Below are 18,339 nucleotides of genomic sequence, written 5' to 3'. Positions count from 1 at the left end.
AAGAAATCACTTAAAATACATGCAGTCTGAAATGTTGAAATATAAATTCTAGAGTTAATTTAAGCATCCCTTTGATAAACATCCTTGGGTGCTCTCATTTCAAAGTTAATAAAGACAGAAACATTTTGAAATGTGGGCATTACCTTCACCACTGATTTGTCATTCTGGGATTAAGTTTGAAACCACTGGGAAGAGGACAATCCACGTGAAAGCAAGATAAGAAAGATAATGAGTAAAAGAGTCAACTGTCAGTCTACAAGTTTTGTCAGTTTTCATCATTCCTAATTCCAAAATCTATGATATACACAAATTATTTCTACCTAAATATTCTGGAATGGTATCTAATACAGTTATTATTTAATTTGAGCATAGAGAAAAAAAAACATGCAAGATACTGGGGGATAGGGTGATTTTTACAAAAGTTTGTAGTAAACTCATAAGCACAGGATGGCCAACCACCCAAACACATGTTTTACAGGACCAAAAAGACTTTCTGAGCCCAGACATTAAATACAAATTGTCGAATTTAGAAAAAAGATCTACTTACTAATAAACATGACCTTCATTTATAGAGCTGCAAATCAAGTCTGAACTGCAGCAAAGGGTTATGGAGAGCAGGAGCGAATACTAATCTGCATGCCCATCTCCAAAACTCTGGTACATCAGAGCAGCTCAGCAGATGCTTTAATTCGCATGACAACCTCCCTAGGCTGAAATGGGAGAAACAAGGAAGGGTGCCCTTAGGATTCTAGGAGAACTGCTTGTGACTCCAGACAAAAATTCAAAGTGCCTCCAGCCTCTGAAGAAGAAGGCAATGGCTTAGGAAGGCAGCAAGTCGCCCTGAGATAGGGGAAGTCAAAAGACATGTCCCCTGGCTTGTGTCACTGCTGACCATTCCCAGGGACAAGTTACTTTCAAATACTGAGCTAGGGAGGGCGGCCCTTCTGTTACCCTCTTGCCCAGTCCCTGCAACACCTGCTCCACGCCCTCAGTGGAAACAACTGCTGAAAGAGCAGTGGTTTTGTAGAAACTTCGAAAGAGTTACATAAAAGTGGGGAGGGGAGCAGAGCATGTCCCACCTTGAAGAACCCAGCTACAGGGAGCAGCACCAGTGTATGCAAGCCAGTGGAGGAAGCTTTGAAGGCAGCAGGCTGCAAACAATCAGAAGAAAATAACGCAGCAAAACCCAACTCTGGCTCCACCCCCCAAGGCTTTTCAAGGGATGAAGCAAGATGTAGCAACAGATGAAGCAGCAGTAAGTAATGGTCAGTGTGCAGCTAACAGCCACAGAGGCAAAGGAGGAGACAGCAGTAATGGCCTCCATGGAGCCTCATAAGCCAACTCAGCATCCTTGGGAATTGGAACCAAATCCAACTGGAATCCCAGGAGCAATAGTGGCAGGGATGTCGAAAACCACTACACATGTCACTCATGCTGTGGGTGGTAAAACAAGGCTGATAATAAAATGTCCACTCACCTTCTTCCGGAGCCATGGTAACCTGGACAATTTCATGAAGGTCAAATGAGGCTTAAAAGTTCTGCTTTCTCCTGCCAAGATACCTTTTTCTTGAAACGTCCTTTTTGCAGCATCTGAAGAAAATAAAAAGAAGCTTAAAAATGCTACTATATGATACCTTATATGAGAAAAGAATCTAAAAAGGAATAAATATATGTATAACTGAATCAGCCTCTTGAGAAATCTGTATGCAGGTCAGGAAGCAACAGTTAGAACTGGACATGGAACAACAGACTGGTTCCAAATAGGAAAAGGAGTACGTCAAGGTTGTATATTGTCACCTTGCTTATTTAACTTCTACGCAGAGTACATCATGAGAAACGCTGGACTGGAAGAAACACAAGCTGGAATCAAGATTGCTGGGAGAAATATCAACAACCTCAGATATGCAGATGACACCACCCTTATGGCAGAAAGTGAAGAGGAACTCAAAAGCCTCTTGATCAAAGTGAAAGTAGAGAGTTAAAAAGTTGGTTTAAAGCTCAACATTCAGAAAACGAAGATCATGGCATCTGGTCCCATCATTTCATGGGAAATAGATGGGGAAACAGTGGAAACGGTGTCAGACTTTATTTTTTTGGGCTCCAAAATCACTGCAGATGGTGACTGCAGCCATGAAATTAAAAGACGCTTACTCCTTGGAAGGAAAGTTATGACCAACCTAGATAGCATATTCAAAAGCAGAGACATTACTTTGCCAACAAAGGTCCATCTAGTCAAGGCTATGGTTTTTCCTGTGGTCATATATAGATGTGAGAGTTGGACTGTGAAGAAAGCTGAGCGCCAAAGAATTGATGCTTTTGAACTGTGGTGTTGGAGAAGACTCTTGAGAGTCCCTTGGACTGCAAGGAGATCCAACCAGTCCATTCTGAAGGAGATCAGCCCTGGGATTTCCTTGGAGGGAATGATGCTGAAGCTGAAACGCCAGTACTTTGGCCACCTCATGAGAAGAGCTGACTCATTGGAAAAGACTCTGATGCTGGGAGGGATTGGGGGCAGGCGGAGAAGCGGATGACAGAGGATGAGATGGCTAGATGGCATCACTGACTCGATGGACATGAGTCTGAATGAATCCGGGAGTTTGTGATGGACAGGGAGGCCTGGTGTGCTGTGATTCATGGGGTCGCAAAGAATCGGACACGACTGAGTGACTGAACTGAACTGAACTGAATCACTCTGCTGTACACCTGAAACTAACTGATTTACAACAATGTAAATCAACTATACTCCAATAAAATTAAAATGTAAACAAAAAATGCTACTGTGGCTGTCTTTACTTATAAAAATGGCAACTCAAAAAATAAATTATTCTACAACGAAGGTAATATACTGGCTTGAGATATTATTTTTAAGAGAGGAAAAACTACAACGTGTATGATGCCAAATACATTATGACGGTTATATCTGCAATAATGTCAAAGTTTGGCATACGGCAGAAATCAACACAAGTTTGTAAAGCAATTACCCTCCAACTAAAGATTTAAAAATAGAATTCACAAAAAAAAAAAAAACTTTGGGTAAGCACACAAAAGCAACAATTGGAAAAGGAAATATTTAATAAATAAAATAACTGACTTTATGATGCTGATTTCATGCAATATCCCAGTGACACCCATATATATACAATGAACTAGTTTATCTGTAACTCCTCATATCCAAAACTTCTGCTTCCAACCAACATAGAATAACAGGAATCTGATTTACCCTCCCATCTGAAATGACCGGGAAAAACAAGGACAAAATACACAAAACAATGGTTTGTAAAATGCTGTACACCTGGCAGTGAAGATGAGTGATCCCTTAGAGATGAGAAAAAAACAAGGTGAGCCCTTTGATTAACCAGCTTACATCCCTGGGTGTCAAGGCCCCTATTCAAGGAAGATAAACCCAGATGGAGCCCAGTCATCACGCTAGGTTCAGAAAAAAAAAGCCAAGAATAGAAAGACCAACACATCTGGAGCTCATGGGACAGAGTGCCAGAGAAATGAGGGCTGCAGAGAAAAAACTCCAGAGATCTGCAAGGGCTCCCCTGAGTGGATTCAGCGGAGAAGTGACCAGCATGGGTCCCTGAGCAAACTACCTGAAGCTGAAAAACACATTTGAAAGGATTAGAGAGAACACTCCCAGCTCTCACCCAAGGTCAGGAATTGTATCTGTTCCCATCAGCCAGATTGGAAAGCCTCAAGATGCATGGGACACTGGGAAGAATAAGGATTTTGCCTCAGGGGAAAGGAAAAATGAGCTCTACTGCTAAGTCACTTCAGTCATGTCCGACTCTGTGCAACCCCATAGACGGCAGCCCACCAGGCTCCCCCGTCCCTGGGATTCTCCAGGCAAGAACACTGGAGTGGGTTGCCATTTCCTTCTCCAATGCATGAAAGTGAAAAGTGACAGTGAAGTCGCTCAGTCGTGTCCAACTCTTCGCGACCCCAGGGACTGCAGCCCACCAGGCTATGCTGTCCATGGGATTTTCCAGGCAAGAGTACTGGAGTGGGATGCCATCACCTTCTCTGAAAATGAGCTCTGGCCTGGTACTATTCTAGTCCCTCCTAACAAATATTAGAAGCAAAACCCAAGAGGAAAAACCTGTATCAAAGTAATTTAGTTGTTCCCCAGCACAGAGCCCAAGTATAATTATAGAAAGACAAAACCATCCAGCACCTGACAAGTGCCTGATATCGGACAAACAGGCATGTAACAAACAGGAAAATATGACCCACAAAGAAGAAATAAATCAATTAATCAAAAGCCACTTAGAACTAACATAGATGTCAGAATGAGCAGGTAAGGGCTTCAAAGCAGTTATTCTAATTGTATTCTTTATGTTTAAAAAGTTATACAGTATACTAACGCATATATATGGAATTTAGAAAGATGGTAACAATAACCCTGTGTACGAGACAGCAAAAGAGACACTGATGTATAGAACAGTCTTATGGACTCTGTGGGAGAGGGAGAGGGTAGGAGGATTTGGGACAGTGGCGTTGAAACATGTGGAATATCCTGTATGAAACAAGATGCCAGTCCAGGATCGATGGACGATGCTGGATGCTTGGGGCTGGAGCACTGGGACGGCCCGGGGGGATGGTGTGGGGAGGGAGGAGGGAGGAGGGTTCAGGATGGGGAACACGTGTATACCTGTGGCGGATTCATTTTGATGTTTGGCAAAACTAATACAATTATGTAAAGTTTAAAAATAAAATAAAATTTCAAAAAAAAGAAAAAAAAAAGTTGAAAAGTGCTAGTGATCAAAAAAAACCACATTAAACTTTTAGAGATTAAAAAATGCAAGGTCTGAGAAAAATAGATGAGACACTACAGAACAACAACAACAACAAAAAAAAAACAGTGAACTTGGGAGACATAACAATAAAAACCACCCAAAATAAAACAGAGGAAAAAAAAGAAATAATAACAACAACAACAACAAAAGAATAGTTCACCAGTGAGACGTGAGGCAACTTAGGTTGCCTAATACGTGTGTAAATGGAGTTCCCTGAAAAAAAGGTGAGAGAAGTAGGGAAGTTACTTGAAGAACTAATGGCTGTTGGAGAGTGAGAGCTACCACAACCACAAAGAAAGATAATCTGGGCAGTAACTACTAAAATTTAAGCTGCACAAGCAATTCCAGTATTAGGAAAACACACAAAAATAAGCAAAAGTACCAATACATACGATTTTATATAAAAGATATTTAACATTGCTTGAATTATCACACGCTGAAAACAACCTTCAACAATAAAGAAATGGTTGCTATTGGGTCTCCCAGGTGGTTCAGTGGTAAAGAATTCCCTGCCGATGCAGGAGACGCAGGAGATGCCAGTTTGATCCCTGGGTCAGGAAGATCCCCTGGAGGAGGCCATGACAACCCACACTCCAGTATTCTTGCCTGGAGAATCCCATGGACAGAGGAGCCTAAGTGGGCTACAGTCCCATGGATCACAAAGAGTCAGACACAGCTGAGTGACTAAGCATGCATGCATGCATACTAAAAACTGCTATAATCAAAAGAATGAATTCAAGTTACATATATTAACCTGAAAAGACATCTGTGGCACCTATTAGGCAAAAAAAAAAAAAAAAGGCAAATTGCATGTTTACTAGATCTGAAACATGATTCCATGATTTAAAAGACAGATGAAGAAACAACAAGGATCTACTGTATAGCACAGGGAACTATATTCAATATCCTGTGATAAACCACAATGGAAAAGAATATATGTGCATAACAATCACTTTGCTATATAGCAGAAATTAATACAACACTGTAAATCAACTATCCCTCAATAAAACAATTTTTAAATAAAATATTTAAGAAGACAAAGAAAATAAATTCTATATATTTATATTTTTATTAGCACAGAATAGTATAGAATACTTTAGGATGGAAGTTGAGATTGAATAGAGGTAGGAGAGAAGAGTAATGTTTTCTTTATACCTTTTTAACTGTATGAATGATTATAATGAGCATGCATTACTTTTGAATAAAGTTTAAAAATAAGCATGGTAACAAACTGACAATACATGAGCAATATAAGATTGCTACACGTGCACAAGCATCATGGTAGAGTGCACAGGTGAGAGGGGAGATTACTTTGCCCGACATGTGAAAAATCCATCCCTTTCAAAGACCTTCAGTAAACAACTTCTCATTTGGTCTTTTTATCTTAAAATCAGGGCTAATGCATAAGTCAATTTTAAAGATAAGAAAACTGAAACATAAGAACCTGATGCTCAAGGTCCCACTCCTTGTGAGCAGTAGAGAAGGAAGTGAAATCCAGGTGCCCTAACTTCTACCCTGGTCATGCTTCAAGCTGGCTGAAACCTCGGCTTGAACCGAGGGGGCAGGGAAAGGCACAGAAGCTGCCTCTACAACTTCAAGGGGAAGAGGAAGGCAGGGGATTCTGCCATCTCCCACCATACCCATGCACATCAGTTTCAGTCAGAGAAGTTCCCTTCTTCTATACGTTGAGCTCCCAAGTACCATTTCTTTTTTTTTTTTTTTAAAGAATTCCAACATATACCAAAAAAAAAAAAAAAGTTTGAAAATCAATGATCAAAAAACCTGCACAGGGTCCCTTCAGTAGAAATAATCCCACCAATAATGTCCATTTAAAAAAAAGGAAACATAGGACTTCCCTGCTGGCCCAGTGGTTAAGAATCTGCCTGCCAATGCAGGGGATATGGGTTCGATCACTGGTCTGGGAAAATCCCACATGCCAAGGAGCAACTAAGCAACTAAGCCTGTGCACCACAATTTCTGAGCTCGCATGCCTAGAGCCTGTGCTTTGCAACAAGAGTCCATCACAATGAGAAGCCTGTCCACCGCAACTAGGGTCGCTCCCACTCACCACAACTAGAGAAAGCCCGCACACACCAAGGAAGACCCAGCACAGCCAAAAGTAATTTTTTTAATAGAAACTGGTAAGACATAGGACGCAGAATATATCTTTGAATCTCAACAAAGACCACATTCAATCTAAATATTCAGTGAGAAATAGTCCTTTTTCAGTTCAGCTAAATCTTATCAATGTTAAATATGTCCTAATTTTTCTAACAGTTAAAATCATGAACTTAATGAAAGATGACCTAATGATTCAAGGAAAGGTGTCCTTAAAAATAAAAGATACACCAGGTACTGTTCTGGGTGCTGGGAATACAATGGGTAAAATAAACCCTCTACCCTCATGGAGCAGAGAGAAAGCACCACAAACAAACACACAGCATCAGGAATCAATAAGTGATACAAAGAAAAATAAAGCGGTAGGGGTATACAAAGTGATGTGGAAGAAAAGGGGTTGCTATTTCAGACAAGGTGGTCTAGAAATGCTGTTCTGAAGGTGAGACATTCAAGAAGCCACTTGGAGAAGAGAATTGTGTGTTTCTGGGACAAAGGAGCTCACAGCAGAAGGAACAACTTTCAGAGTGGTGAGTAGGTTAAAGAGCAGTAAAAAGGGTAGGTAACTGGAGCAGGGTGGGAGGCTTGGGGAAGAAGTAAGAAACGGGTTTAGAGAAGCGGTCAGGGGCCTTATGAAGCATGGTAAATAAGACCTTCAGATTGTATTCTCAGTATGGTAGAAAATTTTGAGTGTTTTAAGCAAAGGAAATTTATATATGATAGTGACTTTCTTTACTCAGCTTTATTTCAGCTGGAAAATACATGTCTTCCTGGTAGGAGAAATTGAGGCTTGGGAGACTCAAAGTGCTCCTCTCTTTCCCTGGGGCTGTATTAGTTGAAGAGAAGACAGCTAAACGGGTTGTCAGAGTGTTTAGAGGAGGGGGACACGTACCAGGCTTGGGTTTTTTTTTTAATATTTTATTTATTAGCTGTGCCAGGTCTTAGTTGCAGCCTGCGGGATAGTCAGTCTTCACTGGAGCACGTGGAATCTTTGGTCACAGCATGCAAATTCTTGGTTGTGGCATGAGAGATCTAGTTCCCTAACCAGGGATGGAACCCCGGCCTTCTGCACTAAGAGCATGGCATCTTAACCACTGGACAACCAGGCAAGTCCCCAGGCTTGGTTTTTTAAGCTGGAGCCTTCCTTGTCCCCATATATAGTTATTTTCTGTAACTATTCTTGGGTACACGAGATTTCACTCTATTGCTCATAAACTCATAAACTCAATGGAGCTGTCTGAGGGCCCTTTCCACCCTTCCGCTACTCTTGAACACAAAGAAAAAGCAGAATTCCCCGAGGCCAAGGCGGAATGGATAAGAATACTGTACAGCCATCCCTCACACAGCGTCATCCTAGCTTCACCTCCACCCTGAGGGCACAGGGAATTCTGGCTTTGCTGCGTCTGTGGACACGTCTCAGAAACAAAGCACAGGTCACTCCTGCTCTCAGCCGTATGTGACTTTGTTGCTTCATTCATAGGATGATGGAGGGACAAGAATTCACACTCTAGCTTGGCCTCTAACTCTCTTCTTCATCCAAACGAGAAAATCTTTCCTAGCACTGGGGCAGGAAAAAACACCATTACGCTTAGTTGCTGAAACCTCAAAGTCCTTTCTCTATTGTTTCTGCTGTATTCTCTCTTCTGAACACGTTAAGTGCCACTGCTTAGAGGGAGGTTAGGCATAAAAGCTAGGGAAGAAGAAACACACAGATAAAAATTCAACAGTTCAAAATACTATTTCACTGCATTTTCAAAATCTTACTTTGTTATTTTGCCTAATATCTACCAAATGCTAGTATGTGCTACATATGATGTTTTGATCACACTTTGTAAATTTGGGGCATGTCCTAAAAACCCTTCACTGCGACTCACTGCCACCAAATGATTTTTGCCATCTCTTCTACGGTAATAAAAAAGGTTAAGCAATAGACCATTAAAATATCAAGAAAACATTAATTCTTAGCTGAAACCAACAGATAACAGTTTTGGCTGAGTTAAGCGGGAAAGGAATTTATATAATAACACTGGGAGGACTAAAGTTCCAGGCTGGAAGGCCAGGAAGCCAAGATGTCCCCTGTTATAGTCCAGAGACACCACAACCTCTCCAAGCTGGCATTACTGAAGCCCGCATGCACACGTGCACACACACACACACAGACACGAAGAGCGATAACCCTGCCACCTGTCTTCAACAGTGACGACTCCACCTATCCCCAGAATGGATTCTGCACAGTACTTTTTTTTGCTCAAGTTGCTAGCTTCTGACTCAAAGTCTGGGCCAAAGCAAGATGATGTAGAACCGACAAAGCAAAACCTGTGAAAGAAGGTATGTGACATGATGGTGCAGGAAGAGTTTAGATGCTGGGCAGCCTAAATAAAAGACAGCGGTCCAGCATACACATGTTTTAAAGAAGACTGTATTTATAACAATCACAGGTGTGCCTTGGAGATTCCGACAGTTCAGTTCCAAACCACCACAATAAAGCAAATATCATGATAGAGTCACACAAATTTGAAGGGACATATACCTGATGCTCGGAGGGACTGGGGGCAGGAGGAGAAGGGGACGACAGAGGATGAGATGGCTGGATGGCATCACCGACTCAATGGACATGAGTTTGAGTGAACTCCAGGAGTTGGTGATGGACAGGGAGGCCTGGCGTGCTGATTCATGGGGTCACAAAGAGTTGGACACGACTGAGTGACTGAACTGAACTGATACCCACTCCAGTACTCTTGCCTAGAAAATCCCATGGATGGAGGAGCCTGGTGCAGGCTACTGTCCATGGGGTCACAAAGAGTCGGACACGACTGAGCGATTTCACTTCATTGCTAAAAATGGCTAACCACCATCTGAGCCCTCAGTGAGTAGTAATTTCTTTGCTGGTGAAGGGTCTTGCTATGAAGTTGATAGCTGTTGAATGATCAGGGTGGTGGCTGCTGAAGGTTGGGGCGGCTGTAACAATTACTTAAAATAAGAATGAAATCTGCCATATTGATTAACTCTTCCTTTCACTTGAACACTTAGAGGCCACTGTAGGCTTATTAACTGGCTTAATTTCAATATTATTCTGTTCGAGGAACAGGGAGGCCCAAAGAGCGAGTGAGAGATGGGGAAACGGCCATTCAGTGAGTAGTTAGAACACACACATTTATTCAGCTGGCTGCCTTACATGGGCATGGTTCATCGCACCCTGAAGGTCGCTGACCACAGGTTACTGTAACAAATATAATAATGAAAAGTTTGAAATATTGAGAGAATTATCAAAATGTGACATACAGACACTTAAGTGAGCAAACGCTGGAAAAGTGTCACTGACAGACTTGCTCTATACACGGTCACCGCCGACCTCCAATTTGTAAAGCAAACAAAAACAAGGCCAGAGCACGTGAAACTCAATAAAATGAAGAGCAATAAAACGAAGTGTGCCTGTACTGTTATAATTAACTTATCATCTTTTAGTTCCTATAAATTGCTTTTGTTGTTTAGTCACTATGTCCAACAGTTTTGCGACCACATAGATTGTAGCCCGCCACGTTCCTCTGTCCATGGGATTCTCCAGGCAAGAATACTGGAGGGGTTGCCATTTCCTCCTCCAGGGCATCTTCTCAACCCAGGGATCGAACCCAGTTCTCCTGCACTGCAGGCGGATTCTTTACCACTGAGCCACCAGGGAAGCCGTCATATAAATTACAAACAGGTGTATCTTTTCTCAACTACCCTATCACATAACAGCTTTGATCCTCTTTCTCTTCTGACATATTCTCAACTGTTTTAAATAGAACTAAAAAAAATTTTAATAAAACAATAATAAATACTTAAAATCAAAACATTAAACTGAATATTATAAAACTCATTTTTATTGCTCAAAAATAGTCAAACATTGGCAATGTCTTAGGGTTTAATATATTCCATGATGGACAAACTTAATAAACTCCCAAAATTTGACTAAAGAGACTAAAGAGATGAGGGCATATTTTCTATGCCTTCAAGTATTTGAAGAATTACCACATAGAAGAACTTCAGATGGCAGATTAGCAACATGTTCAAACTAGCCTTCAAAACAGAAATGGCATGAAGGTGTAAAAGGTAAAATTTATTTGTTCAGTTAGTTACTGAGCAGCTCCCACATTTGTCAGATACATAATGTCCTGAAGACAGCAAGCATGTCCCTGCTTTCATGGACCTTACAGTCTCAGGGGACAGATTTTAGCCCAATAAGGAGAAAGACTTAATGCTAAGAATTATCAAAAAATATAAGAGCTACAAGGCAAAAATACAAGAAATACAGGGATTTGTTAACAGAAATCCAAACAGTAGGCATTTGTATGGTTCATTAACTCTCTATATTCATTGTTACATATTATTTTATTCATATATCATTATGTTCAATTGATTCTAAAGAAACAAAATTTTCTAAATTATTGGCTTCAGTAACATCAGATTTTGACTCAACAGTTCTCATTATTCACTGGACCTTGATGGGTATTTATTCACAATACTGGCTTAAATAATACTTGTCACAAAGCACATTTCATTTCTATTAATGTGTTTTTTTCAACAGTATATTCTCTACAAGGATGGAAATAAGGGGGAAAAAATGCCACCTTCATTTGGCATTTTTGATACTTCTTAGTACTGATTTTATATTCCTAATAGTATAATCTATTGCTTAGCCAGAGTACTGGGTAATAGTTTCAGAAATATTATTCTTGAGATCAGAAAAGCTTTTGCTAGTGTTGAAAACCACATGTCCTTTTTCATTTATGTTAACTCATATTCCAGAAGAGAAGTTTATGAATATTTTAAGAAATTGTTCGATTCCTCCTAGTAACACAGACATTCCTTCAATCACTAAATAGAAAAGCACATAGCAAATACATCAGATATCCTTCAAAAATCAGCTAAAAATGCTCCCTGAATAATATAATTCACCTCAGCTAAAGAAGCAAATTGTCAGAGGAACAAGTTTTTAACGAGTATTTTAAACACAAGGAGACTTTGCTATATAAAAGAACAACGAAATGAATAATAAAGATACTTCTGTAATCCTAAGTAATACCATCTCATCTGGTTTTTTATGTTTTGCATTTACTCAATTCCTTTCCCACTGAAATGAAGCAGTGTAACTGGGGCACAGTGAGCAAAAGAGAGAACCATGGTTAAGACAGGAGACTTCAGCCGGAGACCAGAACACCAGGACACCGTGGGCTGAAGCAAGGAGTCCGGGAAGTTCTAATGAACAGCCCTACCTGATTTAAGGTCTCAGAGTAGTTCTGGCAGATGAAGAGTCAAAGATTTCACTATGCTTATAAACTGCTGGAGTGAAATACTGGAGGCCACTGTCAAAGAAGGCAAGGGATCTCAAGGAAAGTAGTAGTTGTAATGGCAGTTGTGGGGATAATTATTATCATTTTTTACTAATGATAATAGCTACCATCTTATTTAACATTGTACATGTGCCAAACACTATACCAAAGCACTTCACATATGTTATCTTGTTTTGAGAATAGTTACAATTATGTTCATTCTACAAATAAGGAAATGAAGTAAGGAATTAGATATATTGGTTAAAGTCACTCAGCTGATCACTGCTAAGGCTGCGATGGGGAAAAGTTGGCGGGGGGCGGCAGTCAGCTCTGATTGACTCCACAGCTCACTTTGAGCCAGGATGGTTGGATGGCGGTGCTCACAGAGTTACAGCAAGAGAGGGAACGAAGCCTTCAGTGAACAAGAGGACATATTCAGACAACTGCAGAAAGGAGAGGGAGAGGGTAACAAAACCTGATACCATGAAACACCAATAAGAAAAGGCCTCTGTGTGAGGGCAAAACAGAAAAAGGAAGAGAGAACTAAGAGAAAGTGGGTGACATCTCTGGGTGCCATGTTGCAAGGCATTTGGTGAAACAAGGAACCTATGATCTCAGACTGGAGCTGGGCTTCAGCTTAGGCAGGAAGGTGCTTCCACAAGCTGGTTAGGAGTCCCGTTGTTAATTTACAGTGTAACAGACGAGCAAAGTGATTAAGAACAGAGAATCTGGTGAAAGTGGCAAGACGGCTGAAGGAGGTCAAAAGATGCAAACTTCACTTCTTAAAAAAATAAGTGCTGGAGATGTAATATACAGCGTAGTGCCTACAGTTAACAATAGTGTCTTACATATCTGAAGGCTGCTAAAAGTAAATCTTACACATTCTCATCACAAGAAAAAAAAAATGTGGAACTTTATGTGCTGATGGATGTTAACTATGCTTCTTATGGTGATCATTCTGCAATATATACAAACACTAAATCATTACAATGAACACCAGAAACAAATATAATGTTATATATCTATTGTACCTCAAGTTTTTAAAAAAGCCTAACAAGAGAAAAGTAAAATAAACTATGATGCAACAGAATATTATACCAGTAAAAGGAATACTTTTGGAGACTATTTCGTAACAATGATAACAGTGAACATTTCTTAACTGAGCATTTATTCTGTACCAAATACTGTTCCTTATGTGTATCGCATATCACACATACACTATAATAAATAATAATAACAATTTAAAAACAGAACATGGAATCTGGAGCCAGACTGCTTGGATTTGAGTCCTGGCTCTATCACTTACTAACAAATTATTTAGCCTCTCTGTGTCTCAGTTTCCCTACTGAAAAATGGGGGTAATGATAATCATCCCTGTCTCATAGAGTTGTTAAGATTAAAAGAATTAACATTTGTAAGATGATTAGAATAAAGCCCCACACAAGGTAAATCCATTTAAGTATCTGATTGAAAATCAAGTAAAATAAAAGATATAGGGGATCAGAATATGCCCTCCAGAAATACGCCACTTGGGCATAAGGCATACTTTGAGTAGAGACAAAGAGAATCAATAGCTGCATAAAGAAACTTTCCCCAAGCTTCCCTTGTCCGAACAAAAGCAGACACTTGTGAAAAATGAGGACTACCAAAAATCCTCTCTCGTGGGGAATTCCTACTGCCAAAGTGGACCTGTGCAAACAAACCTTTCTCCACTGGAGTTCCCACCCCACACATTCACTTCCCCACAGTCTGCCACCCATGAAAGCTTAGAACCCTTTTCCTTTGTCTTGTCACTTCTCTACAAACTTACTGTTCTTCTGTTAAGATGCCATTTAAGCCCACATTGTAGCCACCCCACTGAGTTCCTCTTCATTGTGGTTTCTCCCACAGGACGTGTACTGGACACATTAATAAACTTTGCTGCTTTTCCCTTGCTCATCTGTTGTCAGTCTAAGTCTACAGGGTCCCTTGGGAAGAAGCTAGGAGGGCAGAAAGAAAAACAATTTCTCCCCTCTATGAGACAACAGAAACGGAAAAAAGAGAGATGAAAGGGGAGAATAGGCAGATGTGTGCCTGGGGGCCTGCACAGAGGCAGGGCGTGTCACAGAGGCTCTGATGGTCCTCTAGGAAGCATGTCTGTGATTCAGACATTCTGGTTAGGAAGAAGAGCTTGTCTTTGCTTAGTTCTAAATGAGGTGTAGCTAGGGTGTTCTGATGTGTCTGAAGACAGCTTAGCCCAGACCATTCAACAGAACAGTCAGCAGGGCCACTGGGATGTCCACCTGCCTGTAGTGGTTAGAAGTCCAAGAGCCCAGCACCTGAACAGATTCTCCACAAGAAGAAGCACAGGGCTTCTCCATCTTTTGGGGGACATGATAGTCATAATAAGAGAAAGAGTAATGTTCAAATGAACATCCTAAAAAACTTTCATTTTTCCTTTTATGAGATAAATGCACTTGGAATCTTTTATCATGCTAACCAAGCACTCTTTTCTCATTTAAAAAAAAGATTTGCAAGAACTATTATAATCCAGGCAGGCTAAACTTTTAGCAATCTCTCAATCTCACATACTTTTTAACAAAATTACATTTCATGAAAAAAAATGAATGAAATCATCACATATTCATTTCTATGCAAAAAGCCTTCAGTGCAATTTCATCACAGTAAAATGTGCAGAAATGACATATAAATGCAAAATTTTCAATACCTTCTTAGCTGTATGAGCTATTGTGTACTGCTAGGAAAAGAGAAGGTACTTACTATTTTATTCTGGAAAAAACAGATCATTCAAGGTCAAGGTAGGAAACTGAGACACACAGCCTTGGATGCCTAAATCTTACCAGCTCCTTCGAGTGGCTAACACCATAAGGCTACTTATACACGATGTACAAAGATAGCCGTGGTCTCTTCAGCCCATCAGCATCTACCAAAACCATCTAGTAGTACTAGTAGCTCATCGATTCAGACTTTACTAGTTCAAAATGCATAATAATTTCTTTAATTTTATATATTAATTCTAAATTACTCTTTATCTTATACTTTTTCAATAATGAGTTCAAATATTAGTATCTAAAATTCAGTCTTTTTTCATACCAACTGCATAGTTTCAATTTTAAGATTTTGTTTCCTTTAACTTAAAAACTGAAAAACTCCTTGAAAATTACATAAATCAGACTATTCATGAACTATAATTTTCACTATTTTTCAAGTTAATTTTACTTCATAATATGGACTTCTTTATCAAACTTTAATAATTAAATATATATTCTTTAAAAATTTTCCTGCTTTATATTAGGTCAAACTAGGTCTGCCTCCATTAATGCTGAACAAGTAAGATTTTAATATACTGGTATAAGCATATATTAATATGCATATATAGTTTATATCAATTTCTAAGAAATGTATTACCATGGTCAATAGAATATATTCTTCTGAAAGTTATAATATATTTGAATAAAGTTTATAAAATATGACACAAAACAAACGTGACATTATTTTACTGATCTTATTGGACTAAAGCAATACTAATACTGAGGCATTCTTTAAAAAATAAATTTAAAGAAGTAAAATACTGACCAAAATTCCACATACTGAACATCTGGACATTATACAAATTGAGGCTGCAACCAAACTGCAATGGAATTTTCCATATACATCTTCAAATATTTAGATTCCTTAAACTGCATAAAAGTGGGGCTCCCTGATAGCTCAGTTGGTTAAGAATCCGCCTGCAATGCAGGAGACCCCAGTATGATTTCTGGGTCAGGAAGATCCACTGGAGAAGGGACAGGCTACAAACTCTAGTATTCTTGCGTTTCCCTTGCGGCTCAGCTGGTAAAGAAAGTGAAAGTGAAAGTCACTCAGTCGTGTCCGACTCTTTGCAACCCCAAGGACTATACAGCCCATGGAATTCACTAGGCCAGAATACTGGAGTGGGTAGCCTTTCCCTTCTCCAGGGGATCTTCCCATCCCAGGGATGGAACCCAGGTCTCCCGCATTGCCGGCGGATTCTTTACCAGCTAAGCCACAAGGAAAGCCCAGCTGGTAAAGAATCCGCCGGCAATGCGGGAGACCTGGGTTCCATCCCTGGGTTGGGAAGATCCCCTGGAGAAGAGAAAGGCTACCTACTCCAGCATTCTGGCCTGGAGAACCCCATGGACTATACTATACAGTCCATGGGGTCACAAACAGACACAACTGAGCAACTTTCACTTTCAAACTGCATAAAAAGTATAATCGAAAGCAACAGCGCAGTTTACCAAAAAAAAGCTAAAAGCAATTGATTATATGAGGGAGACAGAGTGTTATTCTCCCTCCATTTTCCATTTCTTGTAATGTTTTGTTTAAATGTTTAGAAAAGTGTACATATTTTTAAGAAACAGTCTCTGGCATCTAGAAGGGAATTACAGGGGCAGTGGCCTTTTCTAAAATGACAAGCCAACACTCTTGGGCTCATAGTCACACAAAAGTTGGCGAGATTTCACATTCCTCTGCACACAATGGATCTTTCATCAATACTGGAAACTGCTTTTATGAGACTATGTGCTAAGAATGGATGGAATTCTCAATGTTGCAAGCACCCATTGAATTATTTAAAAGAACAATGAATGAATGACTAATTAGAAATGTGTCTTGAGCTCAGAGATATTTATATTACAAAAAGAAAGACCTGAATCTAGCATTCTCTCCAGAGCAGTTCAGGAGGAATAGCTACGTCTGTTCAGTGGAAGGTATGGGTTCCCAAATGCTTTGCCATCAAGACTGTTGGAGTTGCCTTCTCCTTGGCCAACTGATGATTTTAAGTCCTACTTGACTCATAAATATTGTTTAACTGCTTGCTTGTTTGTTACTTATATATATTTTGTTCCACAAAAGAAAAACTTAACAATGAAATGAAATCTGACCCTCATGCCTACCTCCTCCCAAAAACAGGTGCAATTTTGAATGGGCAACTATATAAAGACAGTATGATATTGAGTTTTTCTAAAAAGTATGTCTCAAAAGATCACATACAATATGATATCCTTTTTATTGAATATAAGGTTAAAGCTGATTAAAAATACACATATAATTTAGGAAAATACAAAGAAATAATAAACTCTGACTTCAGGATGATGGTTAGCTTAAATGAAGGAAGGCCAAAGGACAGATTGATGAGAAGGACAATGTGGTGAGATTACTACCAAGGTTCTCACTTGTGTTTTAGGTGGTGGATTCCCAGATGATATTATTTTAAGACAGACAGATAGACAAAAATAAGCCCAGCATGGAGCAATGATCAGAGAGTGTTATGAATTAAGGATTACTGAACCTGAAATGGGATGACATGAAATGATCCAACATGAGAGGAAAAAATAAAAATTTTTTACAGTACGTACATGAATACCCAAACTATGATCTCTGGTTCATCTCAAAAAAGCACTCTTCCAGGTTTTATAATTTTCTGCTTCTATTTCCCTATAAAGCTGACTGCCAAAGAATTGATGCTTTCAAACTATGATGTTGGAGAAGACTCTTGAGAATCCCTTGGACAGAAATCAAACCAGTCAATCCTAAAGGAAATCAACCCTGAATATTCATTGGAAGGACTGATGCTGAAGCTGAAGGTCCAATACTTTGGCCACCTGATGCAAAGAGCCCACTCATTGGAAAAGACCCTGAGGCTGGGAAAGACAGAAGGCAGGAGAAGGAGATGACAGAGGACAAGATGGTTAGATGGCATCACCAACTCGATGGACATGAGTTTAAGCAAGCTCTGGGAGATGGTGAAGGGCAGGGAAGCCTGATGTGCTGCAGTCCATGGGGCTGCAGATTAGGACATGACTAAAGACTGAACAACAACAAACTTCCCTAACATTTTCAACTGTGCTGCACAAAGCAGCATGTTCTCCAATGGATGTTAGATCTACCACCACCAACGGGCCTTCTGCTTAGACAGTGGTACCTAAACAGGAAGGAAAAAAGGTGGCACAGAGGGAAATGTCACTGATTCATCTACTGACTCTCCCAAATGGGGCTGGCAATCCCCACAGCTTCTGAACAGGCAACTCGTGTTTCTAATTAACTCATCCAATATTTACTTAATGCCAGCTATCTGTCATGATAAGCACTGG

The 18,339-nt window shown here is 39.9% G+C and overlaps 1 protein-coding gene across 3 annotated transcripts in view; it reads right to left on the bottom strand.

Moving 5' to 3' along the window:
- Positions 1-18,339, bottom strand: part of AKAP7 (A-kinase anchoring protein 7) — a 128,788-nt gene that overhangs the window by 80,679 nt on the left and 29,770 nt on the right. For all 3 annotated transcript variants that reach the window (XM_061427992.1, XM_061427991.1, XM_061427990.1), the window contains exon 6: positions 1,478-1,590. In XM_061427992.1, the coding sequence (XP_061283976.1) occupies positions 1,478-1,590 (113 nt within the window). The remainder of the gene's footprint in view (positions 1-1,477; positions 1,591-18,339) is intronic.

Source organism: Bos javanicus, chromosome 9, assembly GCF_032452875.1.
Source record: "Bos javanicus breed banteng chromosome 9, ARS-OSU_banteng_1.0, whole genome shotgun sequence".
NCBI lineage: Eukaryota > Metazoa > Chordata > Mammalia > Artiodactyla > Bovidae > Bos > Bos javanicus.
The sequence above is the reverse complement of the archived record's forward strand: the minus strand, read 5'-3'. Positions and strand labels throughout refer to the sequence as shown.